At 34.1% G+C, this 15,103-nt stretch overlaps 1 protein-coding gene and 1 long non-coding RNA gene across 4 annotated transcripts in view; one reads left to right on the plus strand and one right to left on the minus strand.

Annotated features, from left to right (window-relative positions):
* Positions 1–217: 217 nt before the first annotated feature.
* Positions 218–8,505, plus strand: LOC138314823 (peptidyl-prolyl cis-trans isomerase H-like). Its single transcript, XM_069255392.1, has 7 exons — positions 218–361; positions 1,460–1,524; positions 3,733–3,801; positions 4,202–4,244; positions 4,634–4,726; positions 6,142–6,229; positions 7,337–8,505. Exons 1-7 carry the CDS (start codon positions 299–301, stop codon positions 7,444–7,446), a joined length of 531 nt encoding a protein of 176 aa, XP_069111493.1. The 5' UTR covers positions 218–298; the 3' UTR covers positions 7,447–8,505.
* Positions 8,506–13,491: 4,986 nt separating this feature from the next.
* LOC138314854 (uncharacterized) overlaps positions 13,492–15,103 on the minus strand; it is a 36,134-nt gene continuing 34,522 nt past the window's right edge. For 2 of the 3 annotated variants that reach the window (XR_011207427.1, XR_011207429.1), the window contains exon 4: positions 13,492–14,902. This is a non-coding gene — a long non-coding RNA (uncharacterized lncRNA). The remainder of the gene's footprint in view (positions 14,903–15,103) is intronic. The other variant, XR_011207428.1, reaches the window with a different exon arrangement.

Genomic DNA, 15,103 nt, shown 5'->3' on the forward strand with positions numbered 1-15,103 from the left:
AAGGAAAAACTGGCGATAACTACCGCCTGACGATAATACCCTCCATTGCTCTCATTAGGGTTTTTAAATATATTTTTCCCTAATAAACTGTATAGACTATATATTGGGCAAAAAAATATAAAAAAAAAATATATATGCGGGTTTAGCGGACTAAATTACAACCGGAAAACTACAGAAGTATTCGAGTCTAAATTTAGATAAAGCAATCTGCATCGTTTGAAGGTTTTCATAGCATGGATCAGACGCTACCTCAACAAAGTTTATGATCGACTCCGGAAACTAAATTTGAAAAGAAAACATGCTTGATCAGACATCGAAGGAAAACCCAATCGTGTTCTTCGATATAACAATTGGGAACACAGTGAGTACTTAACATAATAATGGCAATCTTCATTATTGCAGACCTTTTCTTTAGTTCTACCTTTGTTACACGAGGACCGACAGGTGCTTGATATTCAGGTTCATATATCCTACCTGCCTACTGCTTACTACATACAGATTACAGGTCTGTTGTCAGTGTCAGTGTCTTGACCTGGGGGAAGCATCTGAGCATATCGGAAACGTCGATTTGTCACAAGCCAAACGTACAACACTCTTAGCTTTTTACGACGAATCCTTAATATTAACTCCAATTGCATTTATAAAAGAACAGACATTTAAATCGTTTGTGATTTTCGGGACATTATTCTTAATAAGATTTTAAACCTATTCTTTAAATGCACTTCGCACACTCACCCAAAGTATCAGTCGGAACGTCGACTTGGGATACTCAAACAGCAGAAGCAGAAGTGACCAAGAAATCGACTAGTATTCTACTGCAGCAGTTACATGTATCTTTATGTTCTGTCAATATATATAATAGCTTTAGAATACGTAATAAATATCCCATCACATACGTTTTATGTTGTTATACTACATCCTGTCGCTGTGGTGTTCATGACCCTCTACTTTAAAATTTTCCTTCATTCACTAGCTACTTTTTGTTTTGATTTAGTGTACATGTATGTAATTAAGGGGGAATAACCCTCACATTTACCCAGACCCTGTATCTCTAGGGCTGGTTGGACCTCGATTATACGTTTTGACTGGTTGGACCTAGTTGTTCGTTATTTCGTTTATTAATAAAAGACAGACCTGGTGATTTTATATTGTTTTCAGACGAGCCTTGACAAAGCCCTCACAGGCCTGTATCAAAAAATGCTGGTCCGTCAGGATTTATACTTGAAATAATGACTTTAACCAACAGTCGAACGGCCTGTTGTTCAGAATAAACGAAAACGGCCCTTTTTTGATTTAGTGTACATGTATGTAATTACAGGGAAATAACCCTCACATTTACCTAGACCCTGTATCTCCTATATCTTTATCTTGACACAAAGTTTTTTTTTTTTTACTGATCATGAGATATTAAAAAGATGAAAATATGCATTGAGGACATGTAATTTTCTTTTATTTGTAGGAGGTCGGTCGCATCAAGTTTGAGCTGTTTGCAGATGTTGTACCAAGAACTGCTGAAAATTTCAGGTGTTGCTGCGCAATCAGACTTTAATATTATCATTTAGAATTGTATGATAATAATACATATTAGATGAAAAAGCACATGCAAACTAGATATGAATGTCGGTAAAAAATAAAAAAAAAAATATATGAAAAATGAAATAATAAAATATTACCAAAAAAATTTGGTACCGTATATTTATTTGACCCAAAAAACGTCCAGAGCGCTTAAAAAAATGAAATATGAAATGGCACTTTAACAGATCCAAATCTGTGCCAAAATTTTGTAAAATTGATGCAAAAACTAAGATATTCATCAATTAACAAATGAAACCAAATACGAAAACCTACAGGTTTTCATAGTCTGTATTTAATTAAATAAGTCAATGTACCTTTATTATATATATACAATGATGTGCCAAAAGTATTTCACAATTTTGTAACGTCGCGTCGTCTTGTAATTATGAATATTGCAACTTTAGAAAACCATAACTCAAAAACCATGAAACACTCCTACCTGATATTTTAGTATTTTGTTGCATGAGCCTTTGCCTTAATTACAGCTTGGACTCGTCTTGGTAAAGTTGCATACAGCGCAGCAATTAGTCCGCTAAACCTGCCTATATTATTAGGTTTTTTTTTTTTTTTTTTTTTTTTTTTTTTGCCTAATATATTAGGCAAAAAAGAAATAAAAAAAAAAAAGAAAAGCCTAATAATATAGGCAGGTTTAGCGGACTACGCAGCAATATACCCCGGAGTAAATGAAGTCCAAATTTGAGTTACAGCATCAATAAGTTCTTGGCAATTTTTAATAGCAATGTGCACTCTCTGTAGAAGAATGTTAATCATTCTCCATACATTTTCTATAATGTTTATATCTGGAGACTGAGAAGGCCAGGTTAAACAATTAATATTGTTTTTTGTTTTCCACTGCTGGGCCCTTCCCCACATGTGTGCAGGACAGTTATCATCTTGGAATATCCAAGGCTTATCAGGAAAATTTTTTAAGACAACAGGCCATAAATGTTGATCTAATAGTTCAATGTACTTATCTGTATTTAAATTTCCTTCTATTGGTCTCAGCACACCTACTCCTGAGGCACAAACACGACACAGACATACGGGAGCTATCGTGACATACAGTCTTGATCCCCAATCATTCAGGCTGCCATTTCTCGTCAAATTTTCTCCACACATACACTTTTTGATCAGTACCTAAAATTACTTTCATCTCATCAGAGAATATTACAGTGTTCCAATTTTTAGAAATCGTCCAATTTTTATGTCCACAGCACCACTCAACTTATTATTCCTTTTAACTGCCGATATCGACATTATCTTACATACAGACTGCCTGGAATAACCCTTAAAATGTATTCTTCTCTGTACAGTACGTTTTGAAACTTTAACAGGAGTAAATGAATTAAATTGTGTAGATAAATCCATCGATGTTTGCTGACGATCATGTTTTACTAGTTATTATAGGCGAAAAAGTTGTCTATCCCCAGTTCACTTGTTAAATTGAGCCGCCCGCTTCACTGCACTTCATAAAACAGTTCCGATTCTAGTACCAATTTTTGAATCGCAAGGAAAGAAACTGTAATTACTTCCAGGTATTGACCGACGACGTGTCATAAAAATGTGAAAGACTTTTGGCACGACACTGTACATGTAAGCAAAATTGAGGCCAAAAAGGGGAGACTTTTATGGCATCCTTAGTGCTCCAGGGATTACTATCACTGACATTATATCTTCCCCTAATCTATCTGAGGGTAAAACTGGAGGCAGTGCAGAAAAAACTGACCAATCACAGTTCTGCATAGACTTCCTTTTGAAGATTACAGAGAGAGTGATGCCCAACTTCAAAGCAACACATTCAACCACAGTATACCTTTATACCATTCCTTTGATGTAATTCAAAGAATCAAATTACCTACGTCTTCTCTTGCCTCAAGTTTTACTATGAGATAGTCCAGGGGTGGATATTATGTCGGTGATAGATACGCCTGGAGTTTTGAAGATGGCTTATTATAAAGGGAAGGAGGCGAACCAATTAATATTATAATACATGTAGTATTATATTATCGTGTCTAAATGCAAATAAGATTAAATATTCTTGAAATATTTAAAAAAAAAAATTATCAAGGTTTACTATTTAAACAAATTTGAGATGGTGATATATAGTAGTCAACTTATTATATCAGAGTATTCATTATGTTATTTCTGTTTTCTCAGGCAACTTTGTACAGGAGAGTACAGACGAGATGGTGTACCTATCGGCTACAAAGGATGTGTATTCCACAGGTACATATACACTGTACTATGATACATGTTAATTACATACTAGGTTTTATCAGGATTAGCTCATAGCTTGACTTCCATGTACAGAATGAAATGAGACTTGATCAGCTTAAGAAAGTGAAGGAACTGGTTTTTTTCAACATTAGTCCTGGCTTTTACTGGAGGAATTAAAACATAGTTTGACTTCCATGTACAGAAATGAAATGAGACTTGATGAGCTCAAGAAAGTGATCGAAGGAACTGGTTTTTTTCAACATCAGACCTGGTTTGTACTGGAGGAATTAAAACATGGGCTAGCTCTACTAATTTAGGGAGCCTTAAAATAAAGCCCATAGCTTTAATCATTTACATATTGATAACACCTTGATCTATTTTTGTTTATAATATTCTCTGCCTTTTTCAGAATTATTAAAGATTTCATGGTGCAAGGAGGTGACTTTGTAAATGTAAGGGAGTTTTTGATAATTTTAAAAGTCTGCTAATCTCTCAGTTTTATCATTTAATATATATATTATTTGTAATTTATATCGAACATGACTGCATTTTGCTAGCAACATTTTCTTTTTGTTTCAAGTTTTGTTTCAAGATAATGAAAAAAAGATTTTCATATAATGACAAACATTTTCAAACTTGAATTAAAATTTAGCTCACCATATCATCTAGATGTTTGTAAAAGGATGCAGCCTACAAAGAGTATTGATATCTAGAAATCTGAGATTATCCCAAGGTTATTTGTGGCTGAATTTATCATTGCTTATTTAGTTAACTTAAAAAATATAGAAATTTAAGAAAGCCTGCATCAATCTGAAGAATCCGTATGTTTTAAATTTTATAGCAAGATGGTACGGGTGTTTGCAGTACATATGGTGGTACATTTGCCGATGAAAACTTCAAGAAATGTCACAGTGGTCCAGGGATACTTTCAATGGTGCGTACAGTGCTACAATGTTATAAATGGTATAGAATCCGTTAAATCAATTCTGGTTTACTGGAACGCAAAGTGCATCTCAAATACCCTGTTTAATTCAATAAAAAAAAATTTAAAAAAAAATAAAAATGTATGACATCGATGTGAATCCAGATTAACTTGTACTGGGCCCTAATTACGATGAATACAGGATTTAGAATAATCTGCTCTCATTGTAACTTTAAGATCAAAGATCAAAGGGTGAATATTCACATTTTCATTGTAAGTCCTAATTAGCTAAATATTAGAATAGAGATGTTATTTTTTGAAGTTCTTGCATGTACAATGTATATATTGGCTTTGTGAAGTTCAGTTCAGAAAACTGATGAAAAAAAATAAAAATAAGTTAACAGTGACCTAGTTAAGTATTTGTTCCATTTTAGCATTAAAAACTTAAATATTTCGCTGATAACTAAGATTTTTCAATGATTTTATAGATTGAGAGTACTGCATATGGATCTTGACATGACCTGCATAAGCTGATTACATCCTAGGGTCACATTTGCTAGGTCACATGCATAAATTAGGTCATATTTAGTAAATGATATAATCTGTCCACTAAGCATCCTCTGTTCTCCCATATTTAAAAGCTAATATATACATGCAAAAACTTACCAACTCATACAAAAAATAGTGTCTCTTTTCTGATATTTAGTTAATAAGGACTTAAACAATGAAAATGTGAATTTTCATCCTTCGACCTTTGACTCTCAGAAAAAAAGGAATTCTGAATACAGACAATATGCTGACCAGGATCCCAAAAAATTTGGTTTATCTTTGAATGGCCATAAATATGCAACGTGATACCCCCTTTTTACTGTATTCAATCATAAGTTTTCCTCTTACATTAGTAAAACTAGGAAAAAAATTAAGTTTCCTCTTTTAAACTCAGTATTTAAGACTGGTTAAAAAATCTGGTGTAATAGAGAAATAATATATTTTATAGTTATTGTTCAAGTGGCAGTCAAAGAATAGAGTAAAAGAATGTTTTGATAAAAAAGATAAAAATAACCGTCTTCTAAATCAATCATAATCACAGAGGTACATACCATATTTGACCCAATAAGCGCCCTGGGCGTTTAAAAAATTGAAAAATTGCTAATAAGACAAAATTATTGCAAATCTATACGGTTTTTTAGTCTTTATTTATGCCTGGGCAATTGAAATGAAGGCCTCAATAATGGGGAGGAGCGCTTATAGGGACACGGGCGCTTATTGGGTCGAATACGGTATGTGTAGTATGTACTGGTTATCTGAAAACTTCTCAATTGTGACTGCTGGGAGAATATTGCCAAAATTTTCATTCTGGCATGTAATCCCTAACATTCTTGGTTTTGTATATTCTTGTTTGGTAATGGCACTGCTCTATTCTACAGGCTAACAGTGGAAAAGACAGTAATGGTTGCCAATTCTTTATCACATGTGCTGCCTGTGACTTCCTCGACAATAAACATGTGGTGTTTGGTGAGTACATCAAACCTTAAGTTATTTTGGTTCTTATAAGTCCTGGTAATTACATTAATATATACCATAGCATGTGTAGTTTCTGTTCCAGTTAAGATTTATTTCCATATACACAAGAATGTATACAATAACATGTCAGTCACTGAGTACTGTATACTTGTTAATGTTAGTGTTGTTTTTAATTTTACCAAATAAGTATAGGTTAACCCTAATGTGGGAAATTCAAAGCCCTTTGAAATTGTTAAAAAAAAACCAATGTTTTAAGTATTAAATAATATCACATGAATAAGAACACTTTCAAAGGCTACAAAGATGATTTCGAATATAAACCTTCGCAAATAAGTTACAAACAGCAAATCCCAAAATTTGATAGCAGCGGAAGTTAAACAACTACATGTATTCTTTAAACTGAAACACAGGTATATAGCTGAATGGCTATTCCTTATATAACACAGAATTATTAATCCAAATTCAAAGTTGATATGCCATGAGCCTGTATTAAAGATGCTCCACCGCTGACAGCGCATAAATGATATTCATTATATGAACAATAATTGGTGTTTAATCGTGTATATATTTGTCTAATTAACACAAAACATTACACAAAAATAATTTATTTTGCCTTTGATACATGCGCAATCAGTACTTCATTCCATATAGGATATAGTGCCAAGGAATTTTTTTCGAGATGCAAGTTATTATTTTTCATATTTTAAACTTGAAGAAAAAAATTAGAAGCTCAAACAATTCTAATGGTGGTAATGGTGTAAAGTAAGTAACTTTTGTAACTGAAGAAAAATACAAAATCGCCTGTTCTTGTTTTTGATAGTGAAAAAAGACCATTTGTCAGCGGTGGAGCATCTTTTAAGTACTCAATAAATTATGTATTTTTTAACCACAGGAGTTAGATTCTATTTATCATACTGGCTGTAAATGTATTACATGGCTGAATAGGCCTGTTATAATCTGGTGGTTAAATCAAGACATCAACATATCTTCTGTTTTGCAAATATTCAATATAATTATAATTGAAATATGTACATGAATATCATTTGTTTGTGAGCCTTTACACCAACCTAAATAATAGAATTTTTATTGGATTTCCAGGGAGAGTGATCGACGGTTTGCTAGTTCTACGAAAGATTGAAAATGTACCAACGGGGCCAAATAACAAGCCAAGAATAGCAGTGATTATCTCAGAATGTGGAGAAATGTAACATCATGTAAAATGATAGACATTATAATGCATTGATATCATAACTCATTGGAATCATAAATCGTACCACATGGACATTGCAAAGCTTAGTGTTTTCAAAACCATTTATCAAGACGCCATGTTACATGGGTTTTCTGAGTTTTCTGGGTGATAAGGAAGAGAGTAATTTCGACTTTTAGACTTTAGTCTCATCTAATCAGAGAACATGAAAAATTATTTTCAGTGTACAATGTATTAGAGTTACTTCCCTTTGCATCACTAATAACTAGTCGTTGAAGTACTTCCCTTTGCTTCACTAAAAACTAGTCGTTGTAAGCCGGCTCTGAGAACAGTGAAATTCTTAATCTCTTCGTAATTTGTCATTGGGACAAGTATTTTGGGAACAAGTATGTTTTAGCCTAGTAACTGTGTAAAGATTGTGGTATATATGATGTAAAGTATGAGACTACTGCCCTTTTGAATTGACGGTCCTGTATCAGTTCTCATAAATCACTGCGGACTGATAGACATGGGTTATATATACATCTCCTTCATCAACAAACCTGACACAACCTAAAGGACCATGCATAGGTGTTCAACAGTCATAGCATTGTGTAGATTGCATGATGTAATTAACTGTAACAATGAACTTAGAAGTAATGGAAATCTTGAGGTATTTTCAGAGGATGTTGGTGAAAATCCTAACAGGTGATATTGCTATGCTTATTCAGCATCATTACCGTATTCGACCCAATAAGCGCCCAGGGCGTTTAAAAATTGAAGAAGTGCTAATAAGACGAAATTATTGCAAATCTATACAGTTTCTGGTCTTTATGTATGCTTGGGCAATTGAAATCATGGCCTCAAAAATGGGGAGGGGAGAGGCGCTTATTGGGACATGGGCACTTATTGGGTCGAATACGGTACATTGAATTGGTCGTATCACCAAAACAATGGTCTGTTATGGAATAGGTCTGTATTATGGCCACAACTGAGCTGGACATTTAAATGTTCCAGTTACCTTAGAGAGTACACTTGTATTCAATAAATGTTGAATCAGAATAAAGGTGATTCTATAGTATGGTTTGTAAATTGTTTTAATGCTTTCCTTCAGATTTTTCTGACCATCTCTATCTCTTTCTTCCTTTTGATTATTTATCATACACATCAATCGGCTGAAGACACAACATCAAAATACACTAATTTACTTTGTTGAATTCAAAGCATATCAATGTAATCAAATATCTATATTATTTCATCATTTTGCCTCTCCTTATCCTGGTTTATCTCCCTTGTCTGGTGTAAAATCATACAGGTGTATCTTAAGTACGCATTATTTAAAGATTAACGTATCGCAGTTCCATTGAAGAACGAAGGGTATCAATATTTGGAATAGACTGCAAAGCGTCCATACAAGAAATAAATATATATAGATACTTTTCTCATATTTATTCTTCAAAGAACCACCAGAAAGATACTTTAATCCTTCTATCTAAGGTCTAAAATACTCCTTAAAAACATTTTGTGTTGATGATATTTATAAGATTAAAATTGAATTGTATCGTTAGAAGTTCGGGGGAATAACCAGTAATTTATCAATACACATATAAAAGTAATTCCGTCTGATGAAACATATATCTGGTTTTTTTTTATGTGAAGCTATAAATTCTATTAATTATATGATGTTGCAAACATCACAGTGCAAACCACTTTGATTGCTGACGTTTGCATAATATGAAAAAGAGGCCCACGTTTGCATATTATGAAAAAGAGGCCCAAGGGCCTTAACGGCCATCTGACAACCTTATATTTAGCGATAGTCGTACAGTGGAACTTCCCCAAACCGAACATGGTCGGTGCATAGAATTTTGTCCTGTTTAGAGAAGGTTCAGTTTGGAGAAGTGAACCGAATATCGATCATTACGATCCGGATTTACTCGATCGGAAGTCGTTTTCTGGTACACTATACTGTAACCTTAACATGCGCCTAGTGTTCGTTATAACCGACCGATATTATTGTTAATGTAAATTTTATCACAAAAGAGAGAATCATATGTATAAAAGGAATCGATGACAACAATCTTGACTTTGTTACCGCTGACAAACGTTCATAGTTCCGTGAATGTTCTTGGGGATGTTCTCGTCTGCACAGTGAACCCACATACGGCCGATCGCTTACGACCGATATTATTGTTAATGTGATAAGAAGTTCAAAATGTGTTTTCAAGTTGTCGGCTGTGGCGGTCATGTTGGATTTCAAATCGCCCCGAAAATTTAGCGAAAAATAACCAGACTTTCTCGGGACTATGCCAGGATTATTGCAGGCAAGTTTGAGCCGCATTGTACCGATAGAACGAGAAAATGTTCGAAATGTATTTTCAAGATGACGACTGCCATCTTGGATTTCAAATCGAGCCGAAAAATAACAACACTTTGTCCGGCATAATGCCAGGATTATTTCAGGCAACTTTGATCCAAATTAGACCGATAGAACATTAGAAGAAGTTCAAAATGTGTTTTCAAGATGACGGCTGCGGCGATCATCTTGGATTTTGGATCGACCCGAAAAATAATAACACTTTGTCGGAACAATATCAGGATCATTTGATGCAATACTCAGCCAAATCGCACTGGTAGAACTTGAGAAGAGGTTTAAAATGTGTTTTCATGAAGGCGCCAATCTTGGATATCGGATCGACCCGAAAAATAAAACACTTGGTCAGGGCCATGTCAGGATCATTTCAGGTAATTTTGAGCTAAACCCAACCCGAAGAATTTCAAATTATTAAAAGTTTGCACACGACGGACGGCGAACGACGACGGACGAAACATGATAACTATAGGTCATCCTAGCCCTTTGGTACTGAAAACGTTAACAGCTAATGATGAGGACAACATATTGCGGCTTCAATTTACACGTGACATACATGTAAGTTATGCAATCTCTACATCTCGGAAGATAAAGTTGAGTAATATTGGTTTGGACTCGGTGGCATTGATACATATAGCCAACTCAACTCTAATTGTAAATACAATGTATAGCATAATCACATGTAGTATGGATTTTAATCAGGTTGTTGTCTGGTCATATACAGGCATAAAAAATCTACAGAACGTTGATAACTTTTTCCAAACTACTCAATGAGTTGGCCAAGGTCGTATATTTGTTTTACTTTATGTAATTTGTTGTTGTGAACAGTTATCCTTTGGTGTTGACAAACACATGAACTGTTACATGTATGATATTGATCATGTCGCACTGTCGCTTTGGCGACCAGCCAAGCGAAGAGCGACAATGAACTAAATGAAGAGCGACACTACGCGCGTCATGCGACAGTTTGTCGACGCATTGTCGCTCTTCGCTAGTCGTATTGTCGCTTGACGCATTGTCGCTCTTCGCTAGGCGTTTTGTCGCTTTACGCATTGTCGCTCATTGCTAGGCGTATTGTCGCTTGACGGATTGTCGCTCTTCACTAAGCGTATTGTCGCATGACGCATTGTCACTCTTCGCTTGGCATCAATGCGACAGCGTGACATGGCCGAGATCGGCCACCATATAATAATATACGTCGTCTCTTCTTTTCAGATGTGATGAGACAATTTCTGTTGTTCTGTTGGTGCTTCTGTCATTTAAACTCTAGATCATGTCACTGGCTTATCTAATCCATAATATTTACACCGTACTTTCCTTCGTTTTGTACTGACGTATTGAAATAAAGGGAATTTGAAATAAACTGGTATTGATAAATCAGAATAATCACGAGCGAGCAAAGATAATCTAAATGTCGAATTCACCATCGAAAAAGTTTTGGCTATTTTAGGTTGTGTAAGATGATATTGAGTCGGTTCTCATCGTACAAAAATCACTTGACATGGAAAACCCTGCAGGTTTGTAAATATGTAATTTTGTTTCGAGATTTTTAAATTGACGTGTAATGTCGTCTTTGTTTAAATTTCCCCAATTTTTGCAGAACTCATTTAGATTTTTGTCGATATTATAAATTTCCCCAATTTTTGCAGAACTCATTTAGATTTTTGTCGATATTATAATTTAAGTTGTTATCGAATTTCAAACTCCTTACAATGACACAAAGTGATGGTCATGTTGATGTCACTCATTCCGTCCAGATCTAAATATCGCTTTACTGTTGAAATTAAGGACATGTGATGGTGTACAATGTCATCACCGATATTTCCACAAATAATACCGCGAACAAAACACCACATGAGGTGGGTGAGAAACTATACGTCATAGCGTAAAAGTGATAATTCTTTAACACGATAAACTCTGACCTATACTGTGCTGTTAATTGATTACATGTTTGTGTCAATACATCAGAGATAATTGTTATATAACGTCAGTTTCCATGGCAATGTAAAAACATAAAGGTAAATATTATATAATTATCTGGCTAGCTCAACGATTTTCGCTCTTCAGTAAATATAATATAAGCGATACAGTTACACAAAATTTATAAAGAATGATACTGGCGGTGATTGTCCAGTTTTTACCAATCCAAATTAAATTATTAAATTATATTGTTGATTATTATGCACCTTTGTATTGGTACGTTGCAAATAAAAAAAAAATTGAGAGAAAACTGAAAAAATATGTCTGACTGACCTAATTTTTCAAACTTTCACTTTTCGAATAATAAAGTGAAATATTTGGTGCCTAAATACTGAAATTATGCTTGCAAACAATATAATATACCATGTCATTAAGCACTTTGTATATTATAATATTTGAGAAAGAATGTAATTAAGTGGATGAAAATGGAGAGGTGGAGCGTAGGGAGTGAGAGAGTGATTTTTTTTTTATCAAAATGATCAGTTACTGTTTTAGTCACGTAGAGAAGGCATATAGAATGGTTCAAATGTTTTGTTTTAAAACATTTCAAACTTCAGCACTTATTTGTAATTACTGTATTTATATAGGGATTGAAAAGCGTTTTTATTGTGTTTACGGTGGTATGAATGCAATGTGGATACAGTCATATTTAATGTAGCGCGTTAGCCTGATAAGACTTCAAAAGCTTTTGGCGAAGGTTAGTGACGTAAGCCGAATAAGTCTGCTTTTCCCAATTTCTCTTTATTCCGAAGGCCAAATCAATTGGTAGTCTAGAGGTTGTCTGACGAACATTTAAAAATGGAGTTTCTCCTGTACTCTTGTCGTGTGGAATTATAAGCCTGTACCAAAGGACCTACGTGTCGCTTTTGGTCATGTTCCAGTGTTCCTAACATATTCAACAATAATCGTTCACACATTCAATTCTCTTGTGGATGATACGGTGTCAGGGACGTAGGAACATCAGAAGGGGGGCAACCATGTCTTTGCCCCCCCCCCCCCCTTCCATTTTCGCAGAGTAAAATGTTCTAAAAATACACATTTGAAAGAAAAAGGGGTCCTTTTTGTGCTTCCATTTAGAAAATTTTCCTCTGCGCGGCGCGTTTCCTAAAACGTGTAAACACGTAATATTCAAACCTTTAATAATGAAAATTAAATACACACGAACTAGACTAATGATATCCATCAAGGGATTATACTATTTAAAAAAAAACCTGCTTAAAAGATTAATTTGTTTATATTATCTTAGCAAGACAATCAATTCATTGTCATTTTGAGTTACACAACAATGTGCCGATGGTGTAAATCCGGTATGTTCAGATCGAGCTGGGTTGCATAATGGTATGACGACTCTCACAATTATCAGTTCTGAATGCAGGTAACTTAAAATCGTAGAATTACCGTGTTAAGAACGTTTTGAAATCATCAAAATCCATTGTAAAACTCAGCCATTCTAAATCGTATTTTTTTCTGGGGGAGACCCCCCGGACCCCACAAACACCAAAATCTCGCGCCTTCGTCGCTCGCAAATTCAACAAAATGCATCGTAAAAACTCATCTCAGCCATTCTAAATCGTACATTTTTCCCGGGGAGATTATTTATGTATCATTTGAATAATTCTTGCCAGATACCCGATATCGTAAGAATACTCTGTAGATATGATTTGTTCAACTATCTTTCGAATTTTATTTCTGATGCCGTTTTTCCAAATCTTCCGCTGTCAATAACTTTGAAGAAATCACAAAATGTCAATGTTTAACAGAATGCAAAATGATACAGATACTACTAGATTTATGCTTATTCATATTTTGTGGTCAATTGATCTAAAATTTCCTGAACATCTTAGATGATTATTGTTTATTTAAGGAAAATAGATATTTATGAGTCATAAATAAAGTCATTTTTGTGGTATTTTTTATTACGACCGTATAATACACATAGCTCTACACTGCTACAAAACTGAAAGCCTCAGAGACGATCTATATTATTTGTACTTAGTTTGATCCAGAATTAAGCACGTTCCTCCAATCTTTTTCAGATTATAACCTTATTCATATACTTCTAAGAGGAATCCTACATTTCGAGATGAATCATACTGATAGAATGAAGTTAACCGAGTGTTCTACATATTTTATAAATAAGATGTTCCTACAATACGAACGATAGTGCAAAAATTTAGTAAATGTAATAAAATCATATACATTAGATGTATTTACATGGAACTGATCTTTTTCGAATTATCATATTAGATGTATTATATTTCCTTGATTTTGTGTTTGTATCCCTTTTTCTATTATTGTATAATTTATGTCACTATTAACAAATATGTTTTTGTGTTTGATTTCTTTTCTGTGTGTGTTTTTTAAAATTATTAATTACTATTAACTGAGGATGGATTTATCTTATTCTCAGTAAATGTCATGTAATTTGTACCTGTAATTTGTTACTTAAATGTATTATGTTGTATTATAATGTAATCTTCATTATGGATGCAAATAAGGAAATAATAATGAAAAAAAGGATATTTCCATATCCACCTTTAGATGTTTTTAATGTCAAAAAGTCAATGCACACTAACTCCAAAGATTCAGCTGTTGTTAGATTAATCAGTGGCGCCACCTGTTGCGATGGATTGGACTTCCTCCTCACACACCGTGGACAATTTTGCACAAACTTCTTTGTACATTCCGTGCCAATAAAACCTTTGTTGCATGTACCTCAGGTTGAAATCGTTTATGAGCTCAGGGTAGCTAAACATAACCACCTGTGCCCTGTGGCATCTAATTTAGCAGAAGTTAAAAATTGCGTTAATGGATTGTTAAACGCGCGACAACAGTGGATTTCGCTCCATGAAGATAATCATAGAATGTGCCGTAGCAGCCGATTTCAAAGCTGAAAATTCCATATTATGTGAAGGGTAATTCCTCTCAGGCTTTTTTAGTCCTCTACTGATATATACAATTACTCGTTTCTTCCTGTTATGGGACATTCGTAGGGTCTACGGGCTCCCGACAGATGACCAAACACCGTTGAATATTTCACTTCCTTTATTCATAAGTGTTAAGCATAACGGTGCCGCCTTGGTGCGTCTTGTTCATGTAGATTTGTTGGTAAAACTACAATGTAAAACTACAATACAATAGAAAAACAATCTTACTAAACTGACATACCTATAACTTGCATTAAAATTACATAAAATGTATACAGAGTGTTTTTTTTTATTACATATATACTTTATATGTTCAATCAGTAATACTGAATTATTCTGCATAGCGTTTACGAAGATATATTATCGTCAAAAACACAAAGCAAGCTAATGATACTTTTTAC

This window comes from Argopecten irradians, chromosome 1, assembly GCF_041381155.1.
Source record: "Argopecten irradians isolate NY chromosome 1, Ai_NY, whole genome shotgun sequence".
Taxonomy (NCBI): Eukaryota; Metazoa; Mollusca; class Bivalvia; order Pectinida; family Pectinidae; genus Argopecten; species Argopecten irradians.

Bases quoted from the DNA above. Each gene is read 5' to 3' on its own strand.
- LOC138314823 (XM_069255392.1), top strand. From the start codon at position 299: ATGCTTGATCAGACATCGAAGGAAAACCCAATCGTGTTCTTCGATATA. The intron at 362-1,459 runs GTGAGTACTTAA...TTTTATTTGTAG, and splicing joins ATATAACAATTGGGAACACA to GAGGTCGGTCGCATCAAGTT. The intron at 1,525-3,732 runs GTGTTGCTGCGC...CTGTTTTCTCAG, and splicing joins AGAACTGCTGAAAATTTCAG to GCAACTTTGTACAGGAGAGT.